Consider the following 22,591-nt stretch of genomic DNA (forward strand, 5'->3'; position numbering starts at 1 on the left):
TTTGGGGGGTCGGAGGTGTCTCCCATGAGGTCTCTCCAACTTTTCCAGAAAGGGACCTCTAACCAGCAGAACAGGGCCCTGCAGGATTTGTTGTTGTTTAGTCGCTAAGTCGTGTCCGACTCTATTGCCACTCCATGGACTGTAGCCCACCAGGCTCCTGTGTCCATGAGGTTTCCCAGGCAAGAATACTGGAGTGGGTAGCCACTTCCTTCTCTAGTGGATCTTCCAGCGTCAGAGATGGAACCCGCGTCTCCTGTATTCACAAGCAGTTTCTTTACTGCTGAGCCACCAAGCTTTGAGGATGTACTAATTGCAAGTGCCTCTATAAGACTGAGCATATCTAGCTGCCATCCTTCAGTACTTCCATTATATTCAACCTAATATAACACCTGCCACGTGCAATGCAGCTTGCGAAGCAGGGTCCCAAGCAAGATGTCTAATGTCTCCTTTTGTTAAAATTAAGAATCCACTGCAATCTCACACTCCATGAAGTTATACATTTAAGAAAAACTTTTTTCCTGCAAATTTTTGAGAGAAATTTGCTAAGAGGAGTATTTTGCCCTTCTATCTTTCAGCTCCACACATCCTTCATAGATGTGATGGCCATATTTTCCCAGTACAAATACATACTGTGCTTTGAGAATTGCTGGTGATACCCCTAGGAAAAGGTTTCAGAGGCAGATCAGAGGGACTGGCTAACACTTTGCTACTCCCCATTTCTTCACTGCAAAATCTTTGCCTTTAATAAGGCCCCCAAACCATTGTGACCATTTATTCTTTCAGGACAAAATGGTTCTCACAGAACTTGACAGAACAATTAACACCTAAGGAAACAAGTTACAATGCTGACTCTAACTTCACACATACAAAAAGACTACTATTCATACTGGAATGGTTCCAACTGTAATCTGATGCATAGTTTAATCCAATTTAAAACTGTAATTAAAAATCGTAGCCATCTAGTGCCTCAGCTGTGACTCCAAGTTTTTCAAAGCTTTAGATCCAACCACCAAGATACCAGAAGAGCTGTATTGAACTTTTTTCTGCTGTATCTGTGGATACATTCAGAAATATTTTTAAAAATATTAGAGCCAAATGAATTAAGGCTCTAAACCTCCATGCTATGTTCCCCAGCTCTGAAATGTCATTTGGGAAAGAAATTAAGACAGTAAAGTTTTCCTTGCAGTCACCCTAACCTAATCAGTGACTGGTATGACCTTGTACATTTCTCCCCTCCTTGCCCCAAATCCCGTTTCCATTTACCATAATGTTACACTGGGATAATTCATTTATTGAATTCTTTTGAATTTATTGAATTCTGGCTGCTTTTTGGAGACTTCGTGTCCTGAGGACCACAGAAAAAAAAATTTTTTGACTGATTGACAAGAATGACTTTGGTTTTGACTAATGACTCCACCCTTAAACTACACAAATAACAGAGGAGTTTCAGCCCAAAAAATAACTTCCCCTAAACCTCTAAAGAAACTGGCAAGGCAATCATTTCAAAGTCTGAATAACTGATGGACTCCTGAATTTAGGGAGACACCTAAACTCAAGACAGGAAAACAAAAGCATGCAACTGAACAGTTAGCATTTTCTCCTTTGTCATAGGATCTAAAAGTTCATCCTGGCACCGACACAAAGCAGTAATGATTCCATCAGCAGCTTAACAGATGGCAGGCACGAAATGGCTCTAACCTTCTCGTAGAATGCTGGAGAATGGCTCCGTGGAGTTTAATTTAACAGAATGGTGACTGCTATTTTCTCTCTGCTGTCTCCTGCCCAGCATGACTGTCCATAGCTTAGAGAGCTACATCTTAAGGTCCGGCAGTGCAGTCACTCCGTTTAACCCTTTAGGACAAGTAAGGGTCTTGAGTTGTTAGGGGATCCTTTTTCTGCATGGGATTCTGTTCCACCAAATACAACCCAAAGTTTTGAGTTAACAAAGCAGGCTGTGCCTGGTGGCATATTTTTAGACTCTCTTTTCTTCTATTAGCATTTAAGAGACACTGGATCATCTTTTTCTTAGACAACGAATTATATTTTTCTGAAGGACTAAAATCCCAGGTGGCGCAGTGGTAAAGAATCTGCCTGCCCACGCAGGAGACACAAGAGACATGGGTTCAATCCCTGGGTAGGGAAAATGCCCTGGAGGAGGAAATGGCAACCAACTCCAGTTTCTTGCCTGGAAAATTCAATGGACAGAGAAGCCTGGTGGGCTATAAAGTCCATGGGATTGCAAAGAGTCAGACATGACTAAGCACACACACAGGCAAAATATTAGAAAAAAGTTTTCATATTGCAAACTCCTTCTCCCAGCTAGCTTAAGGATAACCACATTACTTAGAATCCTGATGGAATCGCTGCAGTTGTTCGTGATCAGCTAGGGAGCTTGATGCAACCCTGACGCAGAGGCTGCAGCCTAGAATCTCTGGGGGTGGGATCCAGGCATCAGAATTTTTGAAGCTCCAAGGGGATTCCAATTGGCAGTTGAGGAATGTAAGAAATGTTGCATTTTAAGTTAGATCTCTCAATTGTTTCTATAAGTTAATTTTTCTTCAGAGACCTCATCGCACTGGGTCTGTCTTTCTTAAGACTCTACCCCTTTACCTGCCTCAGTCTCTCCAAGGCTTGTGTGAAGGCTCCAGGGTTTTCAAGATGAGCCAGAATTAGTTAGTATGACCTGCCCAGACATCAGGGAAACCAGACACTGAAACTGTAGCCCTGAATTCGGGGATGTCCTCAGGGCAGGTTGTAGTAGTTAGAAAGGCCTGAAAGTAAAAGCCTTCTATGCTGCATCGCTCCCTGCAGTCAGGGTGCACTCCTGACGTGGCTCAGGGTAGGAAGTGGTCCCACACACGGCAGCTCCACCTTTCTGTGTATAAGGCTGAGCCTGGAGAGAACTCATCTTCCAAAACATACGATGTGCCCCGCACTAATTCAGACACGATTACACAACCATGCAAGCTGCTGGTGAGGCTGTGGGACCATCAAGCTATATACATTTTGTGCTGAGCTCTCCACTATGCATTCTGTGCTGTTTTCTGCATCTTTTAATTAAATAAGCAACCACAGTGTGATTAACCCAAGGGATAAGCGTGTCTGGTCTTACCATCAATTGGTGCCCACTACTGCCCTCTCTTAGTACAAGGAAGTGGTAAGTCTCTTGGAAACCCACTGGATCAAGTCAAAAGAGAAGACAAATCCTGCCCTTCTGTTGCACACAGTAGGTGTTCAATAAGGGCTGGATGAACCAACCAAGGACTCTACCCCTCAAGGCACCCAGGCTCTAACAAAGGAAAGGCATCAACAGGATTTGGACAGGGCACTTTGGAAGCAAGGCACTGAAATCCACTTGCATACATTCAAGTAAAAGGTGGACAAATACAAGGACAAAAGCAAATCTCATGTAAACAAAGTACAGAAAGTATAGCTGAGCCTCACAAACAGGTCAACAAGCAGCTGCTCTGTCTGCCGCCCCTTTGGGACCACATGACTTCATGTCTGTGCCTCACGCCTCCTTGCCCTGCAGAGCCTCGCCCTTTGTTCCATTAGCACAGGACCCATCTTCTCATCTGGTAAGGGCAGCCTCTGCTTGTTTCTGGGAGAAGCGATGGCTCAGCTCGGGGGAGGGAGCGGACTAATACATCTGACTGGCCTAACACTCTTCTCTGGGATTGTTAAAAGGACTAGATTACTACATTAGGTTATCATTGCTACACATGATACACACAAGCTCTGCCGGGTGGTGTGATGCCCTCAAGAAATTAAAACTCACACATAAATATTAGTTGTGACACCTTTATTTCAGAAGGATGACAGGATCAAATTTCAGAGGGATACAACTAATTTGTAGCTCTAAATCACAGTAACACTGAATCAAAAACACTTTATCCCAAACAGACAGTTGGCACAGAAATGTTCATTTGTAATCTACTTACGTTTCACATTATAAAACTGTATATATAAGAACGCTAACAGAGTTGGGGAGACCACAGAGTACAGATCTAAGGACATCATTGGTAGCAATATCTCCATTATCATGTGGTCACAGATCTGACAACTGCAGTTGAGGATCAAGAAGTCAGTCAGAGGAAGCAGTGGAGCCACTAAAATAATACAGCAACATCGATCCATTTCACTGTTAGAAAAGCCTCCCAAAGACTCGCGTGGCTCCGGTTTACTGTTACTTGATATATAGTATGCAATTAACAGCATTACCCAACCCCAGGTAGCAATGGAGAGGGAAGTTCATAGAGATATGCAGAGTTAAGGCAGGGAGACATGACAGGGAACTGTGACGGAAAAGAAGAAACTAGGAAAACCATGGTAAACCTCAAGGAGCGGAGCTGTTCAGCAGAGGGGCTTTAACAAACCTGAAGAGAACCTGAAAGAAGTCAAAACATAAATGACCACCCTGAAATGAAATTCCTATCTTCAGTTGATTCTGTTTACAAAAGCAGGGAAACAGATACTAAATTAAGAGTTCCACGTAAATGGCTGAATGAGAGCAAAAAAGATGTGCGACTGAAAAGAATAACCTTACTGAGAAAACAGCATTGACATATAAACACTACCACGTGTAAAACAGCCAGCTGGCTGGAAGTGGTACGTAACACAAGGAGCTCGACTGAGTGCTCTGTGATGACCTACAGGGGTGGAGTGGGAGGGAGGCTCCGAGGGAGGGGATATACACATACATATGGCCGACTCACAATGCCGCCCCGCAGAAACTAACGCAACATTGTAAAGCAATCACAGTCCATAAAAAACAAAGAACAACCTTGAGTCGGCTATGCCGTGTACCCATGATGTCTGATAAATGAGATATCACTACACAATACTGCTTATAAGACACACAAAGCAATTTATATCAAAAGAATATAGCACCTTTTGTATCCACATGACTGAAACCACAAAAGCTCATTCATGGCGAAAGCACCTCAATCATGTAGGGGTACCCTAAGTCAGCCTCTCTGTGCATGAGAGCTCGATACTGTGTCCTGAGTGATCACCTGTATTCATCAGTGGGCCCAATCGACTATAAAGCCTTCTTACACGATAGATACACAAGCCACAAACACCTCCCCTGGACCACCGTTTCTCAAAATCTGGTCTGTGGAACAGCACAGCCAAATCTCCTGGTGAACTTGTTTTAAAGTGCAGATCCCTGAGTCCCAACTGAAATTTCATGAATCACTGGGGCAGACCCTGGGAACCTGCCATTGAGCCCACCCTCTCAAGGATTTCTGGTACAAGCAGAAGCCTGAGAATCACTCTGATACGGCCTCACCTTCACGTGTAGGTTCAGCAACCAGGCCAGGAGCAGACTGGCCAGGTCTGGGAGTTAACCCTGCCCACTCATGTTGCTAATGTGCCCACAAGGCTACACTCCTGGTTTTGACATTTTATAGACAGTCAAGTTAGATGTGGACTTCTAAATGTTGTATCACAGGAAAAGCGTTCTGACATGTAATTAAAAAAAAATTTTTTAACAAGCCCTAATTAATTTTAAAAGGAACAGAAGATTTCTAAGCCATATATGTAAGCTTGAAGTAATGGATGCCCACGGGGAAAAAAAATAGTGAAGAAAAGTGTCTGATGCGAGTTCAGGGGACGGCTCGGGAAAGGGGAGAAAAATACACGTGAAAGCAGTCTTGGAGGACAGGCAGAGAGCAGCTTAACATCCAGAATCAGGAAATGCAAATCTCTCAAAAATTGGCTGGGATGTTTAAGCTGGTCCTTAACACTCTTGAAGCAAAGGCTGGAAACTACCGGCAAACATGTTTTGTTTGGCCAGCACAATGTTTTAAACAATCCTGAATTCGTTGCCAACACATAAAAATTGGGAGTTGTTTTTTTTTTTTTTTAATTCTATCCTTTCCCAGAAAATTGGAAATTGGAAGAACTAGAAAAACCAGCCACTTGGCAGCAGTGTGCTGAACTGGGTGTCAGCTGCCCACCTTTGGCCAGCCACATATTCCTGGGGTCTCCCTAGGGTCCACCAGCCTGCTTCACGCACCAGATCACTTGCCAGACCCTGCAGGCATTTGCAGCGGCCGCCCCAGCTTTGAGGAATTAAGGCCTAAAGTCAGTCTCTCTGTGTTTACTCTAACACTAATTCCTGCTACAAAGATGCTTTGCTACCTTGGAGGTGTTAAAAAAGGAATCAGATAACACCTGCAAATCACCTAGAAATCACTGTAGAGTTTGTGTCCTTAGCTGTTCATTGGAATCACCTAGGGAGCTTTATTTAAAAAAAAAAAAAAAAAAGCTGATGTTTGGGATCCACCCCTGGAGACTCTGACTTATTGGTCTGGGATGAAACCCGGGCGATAGGACTGCAGAAAGCTCCCACGTGGTACTAATGGACAGCCACGGCTGAGAACTCCTGCCTTCAGGGAATGCAAGTTGCTGAATGTGAAGTGTTACATTTACTCTCTCTTTTTTTTCTAGTCAAACCCTGCAGCTTGCAGGACCTCAGTTCCCTGACCAGGGACTGAACCCAAGCCATGGCAGTGAAAGTGTGGAATCCTAACCACCAGACCACTAGGGAACTCCCAAAGTAATGATTATTCTAACACAACTTCCAAATACTGGTTTCCCACCTCTCACCTCCATGATAACTCACATTAGCTTTTACTTTTGGAAATGTGCCATTATTCCAAAATCCTACGTTTACAAACTGGAAAAGGAGGTCAAAGCATGTTCCGATTTCCGTCATTCATTTTCCCTCTGAACCCAACCAAAGAATGAAACACTAAGGAAATGAAGGGAAATTATCCTGACACACAAAACTCAGGCAGCACAAACAGCTCAAATACCATAAGAGGAGCCCACAGTGGCTGGCTTGTATTTAAAAAAAAAAAGAAGAAGGAAGAAAGATACAATTCCTCTGAAATTCATCAGTGCACTAAATGGAAAATTTTTAAACATTAAAAAACAAGATTTCCCCAAGACTTTCCAGTAATGGCCCAATTTTTATCTTAAAAGGAATTGCAAATTATTGCCTCTCTTCAAGCTTTCGTGTAGACAGTGCGTACTTACATTTTGGCTTCCCATCATAGAAAACGCAAACTACCATCATCTAATTTTCAAACAGTAATACTACATTACATTACACTGGAAAAGCACATTTCCAAAACTGTTTCACATAATAATAATGGCTTCTATTTACTTCTGTGTACCAAAAAGCATGCTAGGCACTTAATCACATGTTGTCCAATTGTTCCAACAACCTCGTAAGGTTAACTCTATAACCCCATTTTATAACTTTAAAAATGAGTATCAGAAAGACTTTAAACTACGTACATGATCATGGAGCTGCTGGGAGCCGCGCATATATTCAAACTTGCTTCTGTCCGTTTGGCTCCCAGACTTGAGCTTTTTACACCAAACACCCTGGTAAAATCATCACAAGTAGAAAGATCTGTGCCCGATTATCCCCATTTGCCCAGTAAAAAAAAAAGAAAAGAAAAGAAGAGGTCACGTGATCTGCTCCACATCCCAGAATGAGTTAGAAGGAGCCAAGATGATAGCCCACAGCTCCCCTGCCCGCTCCAGGTTGTGTTAAGGACCAATCAGTTCGCATTATAAAAGCTATGCTGGTGGCAGGTACGTTGTATTGCTGGGTAGAAAAAGTCAAGTGCTCCTGACTTCTGAGACTCTTCAACATTTCTATGAATATGGCTTAACTTCAACATAGGTCTGGTGTATTTCTGTCTGTTTCGGGCCACCCAAGAATCACGTATCAGGTTTAACTCCTTTATTTGCCCCAGCATCCTCTTGTGAGTTCTATGAGCCATGATGCAGAGAACAAGTAGAAACACGCAGTACTTTCCAGGCCTCTGGCCCATCCTTAGCTGCCCTGACACCATCACCAGGCAATCAGCAGGATGTCCTGATGAAGGATGGACATCAGCTTCTCCAGGATTTTTTCTATGAACATCACCTTCTCTGGGATTTTTTCTTTATTTGTAAAATTGCAGAGCTTGTGCCATTAAGAATCAGCCAGAAGGTGTCAGCCCCACAAGAGTCTCTCTCTGGGGCCGACTCCCAGGGGCATGGATCACGTCAAGTGCCAGCAGGAAGGTCTCCTCTTCTCTAAGCTGCCAACACCACATCCTTAAACCTGTATCTCTAAATCCGTGTCTCTGGATGTGTTGTGTCCGAGGAAATATGCTCAAGCAGAAGTAGACACAGCACGACTTCCCTGCAAGAGAAAGCAAACAGGCTTTACCACCTAACGAACATGTCTCACGGTCAACGCTTATTTGCCCGCTTTTTCTGAAGCAACTAAGAGCCACTTGAATTCTATCACTATGGATAATTCTTAAAGAAATTGCATTTCTGCCTCCTAATCATCTTCGAACAAAGCAAGCACCTCATTTTATTGAGTCCAGCTACCCAGAGGAGCTGGTTCAAAGGGAAGTTAAGATATAGCGAAAACTGAGGTCTTAATCATTCCCATGTGAAAGAAGGTGACTATGTTATCAAACCTCACCAGGCCCGGCCTCCCAACTGCCAGCAGCAAGAACAAACAGATGTCAGGGCTATTTGTTTTCTGCAAAAATGACAGGAAATCAAAAATCTATCAGACGGATGTGTCAGCAGCACACCGCAAGCAGACTGGTTAGTGAGATTTATGCACCTAAGCTCAGGACAAAAATCACCTTCTAAGCTTTCTAACTATCAACACCAACTAGAATACACATGCCACTGAGATATGGAAGCATCGTTAGTGCTAGGTGGTACCCTACACAATGTGGTCAGTTTCTATGTGTGATTTTAAATTAAGCACATTTGAAATGTGTAGTAGAATATAAAGGTATTAAGCAACATCTCCTTGGACACATTTGTACAGACCTCATGGAATGCTTTTTTAAAACACTGTTAAGAACTGCAACATTCCAAAGCTCAAAATCTGAGTACACTGTACATGGTACCTACACTATCGCCACATCAGAGTGCTACTGCACCTGCTAAACAAAACGCCTATATTTCTACCCTACCATGCGTGTGCACTAGAAGCTTATGAAGCAATTTTAATGACCACGATTGCTGGTCATTAGCGTCATCGTTGTGATCATTTTAATGCTTTTTCATGCCTTAAATTAACACCCGCCAACTGGTGGTCAGAGTTAACTCTCATGCTATTATCAACTTTGGACTAGAGGCAAGATGTGATCAAATGATACATTTAAAACCAAACAAAGACCATACCACCACCAGGAGGCCACCTCATGCTAATTTAGGAGCCATCAAACTCTCATCCCTGGGAGAGACAACTTTTCTTAAAGGGCCAGATGGTAAAAGATATGTCACAGCTCCATGCTTCTGCTGTAGCTGGAACATGACCAGGAACATAGCTGCGTTTCAATAAAACTTTATTTACAAAAGAGGCCACAAGTTAGATTTAGCCTCTGGGTTACAGTTGGCTGACTTCTGCTCTTTAGCTATGGAGCTAATCCCCACTCCTCACCTCCCCCTCAGCCCTTTCTTTTAATGAAACATTTTATTGCACATAAAAGGAAGTTTCCCTACCTACATTCTCCCACTCTGGTAAATGTAATTTTTAGAAAATAAAAAGTTCCATTAAGATAGGTATATTTCAAAGTTGCCAAAATTTTGCAAAAACAGTCCAAAAAATGAGCTAAAAGGTGGGAGCAATAAGCTGGCAACAGCATTGCAGCAACAACACTACAGGAACAGTAATACCTCAAAATGTTCCATATCATGTTCCATATCATGATGCTTACATAGCTGTATACATTTGTCAAAACTTACTGAGTGGTGAAAGTGAAAGAGGAGAGTGGAAAAGTTGGCTTAAAGCTTAACATTCAGAAAACTAAGATCATGGCATCTGGTCCCATTACCTCATGGGAAATAGATGGGGAGACAGTGGAAACAGTGTCAGACTTTATTTTTGGGGGCTCCAAAATCACTGCAGATGGTGACTGCAGCCATGAAGTTAAAAGACGCTTACTCCTTGGAAGGAAAGTTATGACCAACCTATATAGCATATAAAAGCAGAGACATTACTTTGCCAACAAAGGTCCATCTGGTCAAGGTTATGGTTTTTCCAGTGGTCATGTATGGATGTGAGAGTTGGACTGTGAAGAAAGCTAAGCACCGAAAAATTGATGCTTTTGAACTGTGGTGTTGGAGAAGACTCTTGAGAGTCCCTTAGACTGCAAGGAGATCCAACCAGTCCATCCTAAAGGAGATCAGTCCTGGGTGTTCATTGGAAGGACTGATGTTGAAGCTGAAACTCCAGTACTTTGGCCACCTCATGCGAAGAGTCGACTCATTGGAAAAGACCCTGATGCTGGGAGGGATTGGGGGCAGGAGGAGAAGGGGACGACAGAGGATGAGATGGCTGGATGGCATCACCAACTCAATGGGCATGAGTTTGAGTAAACTCCGGGAGTTGGTGATAGACAGGGAGGCCTGGCGTGCTGTGATTCATGGGGTCGCAAAGAGTCAGAAACAACTGAGTGACTGAACTGACTGACGGAGTCATACACTGAAATTAGTCAATTTAATTGTGCTGATGAAGGCAATTTAACTGAGCAATGAAGCCAATTTTGAAAAAAGCATAAAGCCTTGGCCATAGCCCCTAATTTGTAGTGACTGTAGACCCCTGTGGTAAGAGTATACAGTCCTTAATTCATATTTGCTCCTGAGAGAACTGGTCATAAATGATGACAGTCTGAACTATGTAAATCCTTCAGGAACTCTATTGCATTAAAGACATTTTGCAGCTCTCCTGCACTCAACTCCTCATAGCATCCAGACCTCAACTTCTTCACTTCAGGGAGGAGAACTGGTTGCTTTTTAGAAAGAACAAAAAACCTCGAGTTCATGACTTAGCTTTCCACCACAGTAAAACCAAAACCAAAAAACAAGAACATGAGTCATTTAAGATGGGAGGTAATGCTTATTAAATTTCCTCTTTTTCACTATAACCTTAAATCAAAACCACAAGCTGACGATTTCAAACATGAGGTGTTGTTGAGTCTCAACCCTTTTCAGTCATCTTTGTTCCACTGTGAAGCCTGTCAACCTTCAAGGAGGGGGAAGAAAAGATAAAAGTGGCAAATAAGAAGAGGCTGAGATGCTAAAATCAGGGAAAAGCCACACACAGAAAATTATTCCTCCTCTGATTAAAGTTGATGGAAGATGTACACAATAATTTCAAAACGCCAGCTATGAGCTTTTGCAGGGTCCTTGCATGTCATCTGTCTACAACTCCAAGATGGGAACTTATTTAAAGCAATCGTTCTTAAAGTGTGGTCCCTGGACCAGCCTCACTAGCATCCCCTGGACTCTGGTCAGAAGCACAAAGCCCCAGGCTCCGCCCAGACCTCCTGAATCAGGAACTCAGAGTGGGACTCACCACTCTGTGTTTACCAAATTCTCCACGTGATTCTGACACTCACTGAAGTTTCCAAATCACTGATGTAAAGTCTGAAAACCAATATATAGTTGTAAGTTGAGTTCCTCATTCTCTAATTAACCTGACTTTAGATTCCACCCTGCAGGGTAAGATGGGCTCTGTGCCCAAGTGCACAAGCACCAGAGGTGCTTTGAAAGCCTCACAGAGAGGCCAGTCTGGAAAAACAGGGGGATGTGGCCAAGTTATTCTCCACAACTTTCCCAAGAACAGAGCAGATGTGGGAGCACACATGTCGATTCCATGCCAACATTGTTTGAGCACCTGCCATGTGCCAGGCTTTCACTAGATGAAATTATCTTGCTTAGCTGTTCCAGTAATAAATAGATGTGTGGTAAGTATATATCAGTGTGTGTTAAGTATACAGAGGTTTAATATTCATTAGAATGGAGTCAAACTTGCAAACAAGCAGAAACCCTTTATAATTCTCCAATCCTCATGCAGAGGCCTGGCCAGCATGCTTTGAATGCTGAGGTTCTTGTATACAAATGTTCCTTTTGCTTCTTCTTTGGTTAACTGTTCTCAAATTTTATTGGATATCAAAATTAGAGACCAGGTCGTTTACACAAGACCATGTATACTCTAGGTTAAAGCCAACATAAGGAACTTTGGGGTAATTCTGAATTAGCCATGACAATGTTTGCTCTACTCAAAGGTTCTACCTTCTCTCAGATGTTAAAAATCGAAGTCAAATAAACCGTGTAATATGCAAATCCACTAACTTATACTAGGCTTTCAGTCTCTCAGATAACTTTGTTCTGCCCTTCCCAGCAAGCATGCCATTCTCCTTGTGTAGATAATAAAAACTTAAAGAAATGAAAAGGAAGTACTTCTGGAATCCCCCTGCTTATCTGTTAACCCTACATCACTTGCCCCAAAAGTGGCATGTGCTCCAGCACAAGTACTCTCTCTTCCATCCTCTGCCCATGGTAGATATTGCTAATCAATCACAACACTCTTATCCAGAGCCCGAGAGTTATTCTCCGGGCCTTGGGATCCTCCTCAATAGCATTTCAGACAGCCACCCCCAATCGGCTGGAGTACACATAACTGATGAAATATCTGTATTTCACTGGTCAATCAACATGCCCCTTTCTTATTTTTTTTTCCTGCTCCAAATACAGCTTTAAACCCCTGCTTTCACTGTTCTTGGGACAATAATATTACGCTTCAGTTAATTCTGAACTGCAGTCTCTACAACCTATGCTATATATCTTGAGGGTGGCAATCATGGCAGATTGTATTGAGCAGTTTAAACAATCTAAGAGCAGTTGCAACCCAGCACATAGTACAAAACTGCTCTGAAAATCAAAGAACCAAGCAAATAAAGGTATGTAGAACAGATAACAAAACACTTGCAAGAAGCCTCCTGTGAGTATAACTGGGAAACATACAGCAAGAATAGCCCAGGGAGGCTGAAGCATAATACTTAGGCTTATAAGCATGAAGACATGGCTTGAGTAAATAATTCTGATTTTGCTTTTGGTACTCACTGGTGATTCTTTATTCGGCTAAGGGGGCACCACACTGTTCCTTTAGCAGCATCTCCATTATTCTAATTCCCTAGGGAGAGAAGAAAGAAACATCAAAATGCCACATTTCACGGACAAGCACTTTTACATTTATCACAACCTTTCCCTTCAAGGAATCCAAGCAATGGCCATGTATTCATTTCAGAAAAGTAGGCTTGTAGTCATATCTCACATTTTTATAATATTCCATTCAGCAATTTCATATACATTATCTCCACATGTGCTCGGAACTACTTGAGGAAACAGGCAGAGCAGAGCTGTGAATCTTCCATTTTAAACATAAGAAAGCAATTTAAGCGACTTACTGAAAGTGATCCAGCTACTAAGTGGCACTGCGAGAGCTGGAATAATCATGGTGAGAGTTAACACTACACCAGTGACATCAGAGATCACCGATCGCCGTAACAGGTACAATGACAACGAATAGGTCAGAAATTACTGCAATGTGACACAGAGACATGGAGTGAGCAGATGCTGTTGGAAAAATGATGCCAAAAGACTTGCCTGGGGACTTCCCTGGTGGTCCAGTGATTAAGAATTTGCCTTCCAATGCAGGGGACATGGGTTTGATCCCTGGTCAGAGAACTAGGATCCCACAAGCCACAACCAGAGGAGCCTGCATGCCACAACAAAGACCCAGCACAGCCAAAAAAAAGACTTGCTTGATGGAGGGTGGCCACAAACCTTCAGTCTGTAAAATGTGCAGTGTCTGTGAGGTGTGATAAAAGGAGCTATGCCTGTGTTTACTCAATACTTACACAAGTGCTAGACTCGCTGCCAAGGTCTGCATGGGCGCTATCTGGTGCGCCATTATCCGGTGGCGGGTACAAGGTGGACTATGGAGATCCTCCCCCTTCTGCCAGCACCACAGGCTGCTGCCAGCACCCAACCACCCTCAGCCAAAGGGAGCTGTGGTACCTAAGGTCATGCCCCTCTCCAGGAGTGGCCCACATCGGATGGCTGGCCGATATAAGGAAGGAAGACCCAGCCCCCCGTGTAAATTTGGGACAACTCGGAAGGGTATCCCATTGCCACAGTTCCCCATGGGATCAGCTGAGACCTTCATCACGACTGCATCGCAGTTCACGGTTACCTTCTGCCCGCTTCCCTTACTCCCTCGAAAGAGTTGTTCCCAAGAGCCCATTCCAACTACCCTCTGCACAAAAATCTCCATCTGAGCCTGTGTCCGAGAGCCCAACCTTGTTTAACCTTCATTTTACTGATGAAGAAAACAGAAATTCAAGGAGGATTTAGTCATTTCCCCCATATTATACAGCTATTAAATAATAAAGCCAGAGGAAGAACACAGATGCTGAATTCTGGTTTCAGGGGCACCCCTTAACATCACAAGGCTCACACCAAGGCTGAACACATCAAGTTGCCAGCCCATCCACCTCAGCTGGTCAAGTTCTACCCTGAAGGAAAGAGGAGAGCAGATACTCCCTCTTTCCTTCTTGAAGGACAAGTTCTGTAGATCAGAGGCTAAACCTTCAGATGGAAAGGCAGGGTTGTGATGTAATTATGAACTGGAATGTTAAGGAATTCAAAGCTGGGTTATCAGAAATGGGACAGACTGCACTCAGGGACGGGACAGAGGATAACAACGAGCACCACTAACTTAAACTGCAGGCCTCAGGCCCCACGCAGTAAGGCTTTGATTTCAGAGGACTCTCATAGACCCCAGAGTGCTGGATCTTTAACTGGTGCTTCCCACAGTCAAGCAGAGCTGGGAAACACTGAGAGGACCTACAGGAGTCAGACAGGGACTTCCTACTTGGGGTTTGTTCTGAGCCACAGGAGGGGAACGCACCTCTAGAGAAGACAACACAATACACTGAGGGCTTCCCTGGTGGCTCAATGGTAAAGAATCCGCCTGCAATCAAGAAGACATGAGTTCGATCCTTGGGTTGAGAAGATCCCCTGCAGAAGGAAATGGCAACCCACTCCAGTATTCTTGTTTGGGAACTCCCATGAACAGAGGAACCTGGTGGGCTACAGTCCACGGGGTTGCAAAGGAATAGGACACAACTTAGTGACTAAACAACAAAACCGAAAGTACACTAAACAAAAGTTAACATTTCCTTGAGGTTCCTTGAGGTTTCCAAAGGTCCTTCAGATTTCTAGCTGCTGTTGCTTTGTTCAGTGACCCAGTCATGTTCGACTCTTTGCAATCCCATGGACTGCAGCATGCCAGGCCTCCCTGTTCCTCACCATCTCCCAGAGTTTGTCCAAGTTCATGTTCATTGCATCAGTGATGCCATCCAGCCATCTCATCCTCTGATACCCTCTCCTCCTTCTGCCCTCAATCTTTCCCAGCATCAGGGACTTCTCCAATGACTCAGCTGTTTGCATCAGATGACCAAAATAGTGGAGTTTCAGCTTCAGCATCAGTCCTTCCAATGAGTATTCGGGGTTGATTTCCCTTAAGATTGACTGGTTTGATCCCCTTGCTGTCCAAGGGACTCTCAGGAGTCTTCTCCAGAACCACAAATATAGCCACTATCTTGGAAGGAAGAAATATTAACTAAAGGATCTTGTTGATGTTGAGAAGTATGGAGTATGGGGCAAACTGAAACATCAGACTATTGGGCCAGGAGCCCTGCTGAGCATTCTGCTGGGTACCTCAGGCTCCTCACTGTTACCAGGCATCACTTAGACCAGAGAGTTCAGGGCACCCGGAGGCTGACTAAACAGTGATTAAACCAGAATTACTAGGGGAACCCACAAAAGCAAATACAGATTCCCAGCCCTACCCAGATCCCTACAATCTGAACTTCCAAGGCTGGAGCATGGAGTCTGCAGACAGTCCTCCTGTGGTTCTGAAGCACAACTCGTTCAAGTATGAGAATTAGTTAAAAAAAAAAAAAAAGCAGCTGGATACCACCTCCAGACACTGATGAAACAATTGTCCTTAATCATTTCTGAAGATACAGCACATACTCTTAGAGCAATTTACCTTTTTAATTAGAGGGGAAAGGAGGGGTTGGGGATGAAACAACAAGTGGAATGACATTTAAACTAATTCTGCTCTCACTCATTCAACAACAGAACCAGTTCACAAATATTTACTGGGCACCTGCCCATGTACTCTGGAGAGTAAATGGTGAACAAATCTAAGTCCCTGCCTGCGTGGAACATATGGACTAGTAGATTTCATTCCCCTTGTCTCGTTGTTTTTTTCCCCCTTTGGTTCAACAAACCCCTGAACAATAATTAAATGCCTTCCTTCTCTTTTCAGGATGAATAAAAACGGCCATGTTAATTCTGCTGCAAGCTTCTTTTTATAGAGTGGGCCCCAAAGTCTAATCGGTATGTCTTTAAAACCAGAAAAGCAGACTCCTTCCATAGAAGTGAGCACCAGTGAACTCTTCCCATCTGTCTAAATTAAGAACGCCACCATTTACTGAGCCGAGAGCTAGCTGACGTAAGTGAAGACTTTGGGGTTTGCCTTGGGAATTGAAAGACGTTATTTATTGAATCAATTAAGCTTACAATGTGACAGTTGATTTTCTTTCCCTTTTACCCCCTCTTTCACATCACTTCAGTCTTTTTAAGTAGAACAGTTAGAAATAGAAGGTGGAGAACAAGGGCAAATAGAGAGACCCATAAAATGAATTAAAAACAAAAAAGGCCTACCAGGGAGGCCCAGCCATTATTTAGTATGTCTCTTTAGTAAGGAGGGACCAAATCAAAACCCAATCGATAGAGTCCTTTCAAATTAAGTCTCTTAAAGATCAGGCTTAAAGGGGCTAAATTTACACCACTTATCACACAATAATGCCTGAAATGCAAAACAAACATTACTTGGACCCACCTTTATAGATAGAGCTTAACTGAAAAGCTTTTTGGACTGATAAGCCATAAAGCAGCTTGATTTTATTATTTCCTTCCCCTCTGAGCATTTTCCCCGTTTCCAAGCCATCTTTCTCTATTTGCCAATGTACAGACATGGGAGCCCTCCCACTCTCATCCCCCTCATTCCAGGGCCATGCTGGCCAGCCGGGTCCCCACCGAGGAGACCCAGAATCGCATTTTTCAAATTCAAAACACTTCACAAATTCCCCCATTCTCAGAGCGTTTGAGAAAGCTGATTATTACAGAAAATGAAAAGCTTGCCTGAAGAGGAGGCAGAGAAAGTTACTAAAGATGGCTAGATCCAGACAGTATATTTATTTTATTATCAAACAGATGCTTCCTTTAGAAGCTCTGATTAAATCCAGGAGGTCCTGAGGAGGCTGGCATGAAGGAGGACTGCAGAAGCTGCAGTCTGAGTAAGACCCAAGCCTGGCTGTGAGTGTGACAGAGTGAAGGGAAGGTCCAAGCAGAGCAGAAGAGAGGAATATCAGACCTCACAAAAATTACAAAGTCCTTAGGGAATTCCCTAGTGGTCCAGTGATTAGGATTCTGCACTTCCATTGACAGAGGCCTGGGTTTGATCCCTGGTCAGGGAACTAAGATCCCACCAGCTAAAAAAAAAATTACAAAGTTCCAAAGCAGTTCTAAAAGACACATCTGGAGGGTGCTCTTAACAAAAGAGCTGCTCACCTAATTATCACAATAATAAAAGATTGGTCATAATTGGATGAAGAATAACTATTTGTATACTTAGTGTTTAACCAGAAGCTAGGTACTGCGATAACCAGATTAAGCACTGGAAGACCTCTCTTCCCGCCACTGAAAAGAAAGCTTTCTTGTGCATCATGGCTTTGGAATAAGTACCAGGAACAGTATGAGCACCCATTGTGTATAAAAGACTGCACTGATGCTGTGAGGAATGAGATGCAGGTAAGGCATGATTTTTCTGTTCAAGGGTCATCAATTTCTTGGGAGGAATTACGAGGAATGCAAAATAACTAAAAAATAAGACAGCCTCTGAGAAGCATTACCATGTTTGAAAAAAAAAAAAAGTTCAATGGAAGAAGGGAAGTAGAGACTGATCCTGCATGAAGGGAGGACCTAGAGAAGCTGCTGGAAGATGAATGGTTTGAACAAGACCCAAGCCTGGCTGTGAATGTCACATACAGAGCGAGGGGACTGTCAAGCAGAGTGGGGACTAACAACAGGCGTGCGGGCAGGAACATCAGTGCTTGTGCGGTTAAGCATCCGCCTTCCTGAAGGGGGAGGAGGTGGACTGGATGCAGCAGGAATGAGAGTATTACACTTCTCGTGTTTCCACGCCCCCCACCACCACCTGCTCACACACACCCTTCCTCCCACCTCAGCTCTGCTCTTTCCTGGAAGAGACAAAAGCACGTACAACATCCCACAAATAGCCCTGTAATTATGCAACAACACTCGGATTTAGGACCACGTCCGATTTAACTGTGAAACTTTGGGCATTTTACTTAGATTCTCTAAGCATCAACTGTCTCATCTTTGAAGGGGGATGAGGTAGTAACATAGGCTTGTGAGAATTAGTCAAAATCACAATGTTTGATCTGGTTACCAGAGTACCCAGCTTCTGGTAAATACTCAGTAAATAGTTACTCATCTAAATCTCTTTCGTGATCATTTAATCTCACTTGAATGCAAATTCCATAAGGCTGGGAGCCTTGTCTGTCTTGTACAAGTTGTGACCCCCTAGAAGAACAATGCCCAGTCCACAGAAGGCCTGCAGTAAATGTCTACTGAATGAATGAATCTATCATCCAACCAATTAATCATCGGTTTACAAGGCTACCACATTAGATGAGAAGGTGCTCAGAGATAGGGAACAACAGTTATTTACATTTGAACCTTCACTGTCTAGTGCAGAATTTGGCACAAAATACATGCTCAATATTTATGAATCATAAGGCTGATCAACTGATTAGTTCTGAACTCCAGGCTGATGAGTGTTAGTTTGGAATTATAGTGCGATTGGCCCAGTGGTTAGCATCCTAGAAAGTGTGGTAAAAGGTCAGGATAATATGAGTTGCCATAGGAAATGAAAAAAAAAAACAAAAACAAGGAAGGAATAGAAGTATGAACGATAAAAGGGAGGGAATGTTGTGGAAAGAGCTGATAGTAGAGATGGGGGACTGAAAATGGGACCTAAAGCATCCAGATTAGCCAAGAGGAGCTAGAAAGCAAGGTCATCCCAGGTGCTGAGTGTACATTATAAAACCACTTACCTCCTGAGAAGAACATATGCAGCAAGTTTACTTTAAAAACCTCCCTTCTCTTTTGGGTCTCAACTTATTTAAGTTGGTTTACATAAAACTTTCCCAGAATCTTTTTATTTACTTTATGTAGAATCATAACAGTACCAATAAAAGGCAGAATAAGAAAATGTTGCTTCCCCTATTTCAATGTTCCACTGCTTTTATAATAAAATTCACCTTCTTTACCATGGTTAGAAGGCTCCAGGTAATCTGCCTCTAGCCCACTTCAACCGCAGAAAAGAAGGAAGGAAGGAATGAGAAAGGGGAAGGGGAGGGAGGGAGAGACAAAAAGGGAGGAATCCACATTCGGTAAGAGAAACACTGCTCAGTGCTTCTCCAGGAAAAGATCTTTTCCACAGTAAAGTATCTTTTATTCTGAGGCTTTTATATTTGGCATTTCTCATTTATTAAACTGGGATAACAGCAGACTACAGTAAGAGTTAAAATGTCCTGGTACATACTGTGTGCCAGGCACTGTGCTGAGTGTTTTATTTGCATTGGCTCATTTTACCCTCCTATCTGCCTTCCAATGATCATCTTGATTTCATCCAAGACAATCAAGATTAACTCTGAATATTCACTAGAAGGACTGACACTGATGCTTCAGCTTCAGTGCAATACTTTGGCCACCTGCTGCGAAGAAGTGGAAAAGAGCCTGATGCTGGGAAAGGTTGAGGGCAGTAAGAGAAGGGTTCGACAGAGGATGAGATGGTTGGATGGCATCACTGCTTCAGGGGACATGAGTTTGAGTAAACTCCGGGAGATAGCGAAGGACAGGGAAACCTGGTGAGCTGCAGTCCATTGGGATGCAGAGTCAGACACAACTTAGTGACTAAACAACAACAACAATCAGGATTAAGAGTCCAGGATTCAGGATCCTAGAACATTGGAGGGCTGTAGGGTTTTCATGAGACTGCATGCACCTAGGATGATGTTGGGTACACAGCAAGAGTTTTTCTTCCTTTCCCTATCGATCCTGCTCAAAAAGCCTGATATATATAGAAATCAGATATTTCAGCCCCGCATCCAAACTAAATGACAAGATTCTTAATACACAAATCAATTTTTAATCACATCTACAAATTATTTTAAATGCAATGCTTTTCAAGTAGGAATATCCTAACAGACTGTATGACTTCAGTATCATTTTCCCACAGGGGCTACTAAACTCTTGAGTAAGATTCATTTTTATTTTGATAAGTAACTCAAAATTCTTAGGTGTAACTGCAGAACATTAAATTGATTCAATAATTCAAGATGTCTCTGCTTCACATTATAAATCTTCCTCTCTTCTTCAGGGGAATATTTAATCTCAGATTTGTAAAGGAAAAGAATATATCCCCAAATAACAAAAATATAAAAACTTGCAAAGAACACTATATTATTTAGTCCAGATAAGAAATTCTCAGCAAAGAAATGAAAGTGGCCCATCCAGTTTAGGGAGTTGTCCTTGGATCAAGTATCACAATGAAAGATGACAGAGCCTTTTCCATATTACCAATTTGCAAATGATCCTTGACTTGAAATCAACCTTTTAGTGGCTAAAGGCCTTCAGTCACTGGTCTCCCACACTCCAATGTGACTCAATAAGTATATTTTCTTTTTTAATTTTTTTAAATGTGACTTGTATATAATTTCAGTTTTCCTTAGACTTCGTGCAAAATATGCCTTGTTCATATGTATCTGTCAGATATAATCAGCAGTAATTTTTTTACTTAGTTGTGTCCAACTCTTGGAGACCCCATGGACTGTAGCCCACCAGGGTCCTCTGTTCACAGGATTTTTCAGGCAAGAATACTGGAGTGGGTTGCCATTTCCTCCTCTAGGGGATTTTCCAGACCCAGGGATCAAACCTGAATCTCCTGTGTCTCCAGGATTGCAGGTGGATTCTTTACCTGCTGAGACATCAGGGAAGCCCAGTGATTTTTTTAAACATCAGGCTACCCTCCCATCCAGTGCCACATCCACCTATGACATTTCTGACAACTGATCATCTTGCTTAGAAACCTCCATTGATGGGATGCTCTGTACTCCTTATTCCTTCTATCTTAGGCCTCATTACGACATAATCTTTCTTACATTGAAGCAGCACTGGCTTGGTGCCACCAAAGGGTCCCAGTACCAAGTCTTGTGCCAACTCTTATCCTACCAAACTAAAGGACAACAGGGTTCCTATCAATTCCCTTTATTAGCCTTTTTTTTTTTTTTTTGCTATTCATCAGATTTTTATGCTCAGTCATAATTTCCCCTTGTTTTTTCCCCATTCTGAGACAGACAATGGCTAACAGCATGCTTATACATTTAATCAGTGAACTGTCTCTAAAAGAATAAATAAATCCAACTGTCGCCTAGACAATAGATAAATCCAGTGGATGCCCAGACAATTTTCTTTTAATCTTTTATCTCTACTCTTCTCCTTCCCCTAAATTCTCAAATTTCTATAATAGCCTTCTTTACAAGCAGGGCCAGTCTGTTGACTTTGAATTATGTATTTTCTTTGAACAAAATATAATTTTCCAAAGCCTTATTTTGGTCAAAACCATATCCCACCAAAGCCTGTGACTTCCCTGGTGGTCCAGTGCTTAAGAATCCACCTGGCAATGCCGGGGACATGGGCTCCATCTCTGGTTGGGTAACTAAGATCCCACAGACTGTGGAGAGACTAAGCCCACTCACTGCAACTACTGAACCCGTGCACCCCAATGGAAGATCCCCATGACATAATGAAGACCCCTTGTGCTGCAGCTAAGACTTGACGCAGCCAAAAAAAAAAAATAACCAATCAACCCATCCCACCAGATCTCAACAATACCGAGGCCAACAATTTATCTGGGGCTTACTCAATGCTGCGGGGCTTTGCCTACATTATCATATTTAATCCTCTCAACAGTCCTACAAGGTGATATTTTTACTCTCACCATTACAGGTAAGGAAACTGGGCCTGAATAGGTTGTCCAAGGTCACATGGCTATTAAGTAGCCAACCTGGAATTTAAACCTGGCTCTCTCCCACTTTTTCCACAATGGGTACTCACAGTGCGTCTGTGTCTGTGAAATGGGAGGGAAGAGGACACATACACACACATCCTTGTAGGATCGCTGTGAGGATTCAAGGAGGCAACACACAAAGCTGCTGACCCATGACAGAGTGGCATTAACCACTGCTTTCCATTCCCTCTATGGCCTGGAAAGTAGCTACTGATTTCCTTATGGACCTAAATCTGACTGGGGGGCCTCACAAACTTAAAGAACTTTTGCATCTATATGTGCTACCTGGTATTGTGGGGCACCCACAACAAGGGACCCTCCTTCAGTTGGTGGTCAGTGACCTGGAGGAAATGTAAGCAGGGCTGATCTTGTGCTTGTTCATATTTTATGAACACAGAGCATATTTCACTTGCTCTCGACATCACCTCTAAGAGTTAGTAATACTGCTGCCTGAAAACACTGAGCTTAGCAGGG

General features: G+C 42.9%; 1 protein-coding gene across 2 annotated transcripts in view; it reads right to left on the reverse strand.

Annotated features, from left to right (window-relative positions):
• Positions 1-3,561: 3,561 nt before the first annotated feature.
• The window catches only part of PRELID2 (PRELI domain containing 2), an 85,677-nt gene continuing 66,647 nt past the window's right edge, over positions 3,562-22,591 (reverse strand). Inside the window, exons 6-8 of one of the 2 annotated variants that reach the window (XR_009694191.1) lie at positions 13,293-13,425; positions 12,949-13,018; positions 3,562-8,212 (exon numbers count right to left, since the gene is read on the reverse strand). Coding sequence is in view for 1 of the 2 variants with exons in the window: in XM_061151637.1 (XP_061007620.1) it covers positions 12,959-13,018 (60 nt within the window). In the remaining variant the exon portion in view is untranslated. The remainder of the gene's footprint in view (positions 8,213-12,948; positions 13,019-13,292; positions 13,426-22,591) is intronic. The other variant, XM_061151637.1, reaches the window with a different exon arrangement.

The sequence above is a fragment of the Dama dama genome, chromosome 9, assembly GCF_033118175.1.
Source record: "Dama dama isolate Ldn47 chromosome 9, ASM3311817v1, whole genome shotgun sequence".
NCBI classification, from domain to species: Eukaryota; Metazoa; Chordata; class Mammalia; order Artiodactyla; family Cervidae; genus Dama; species Dama dama.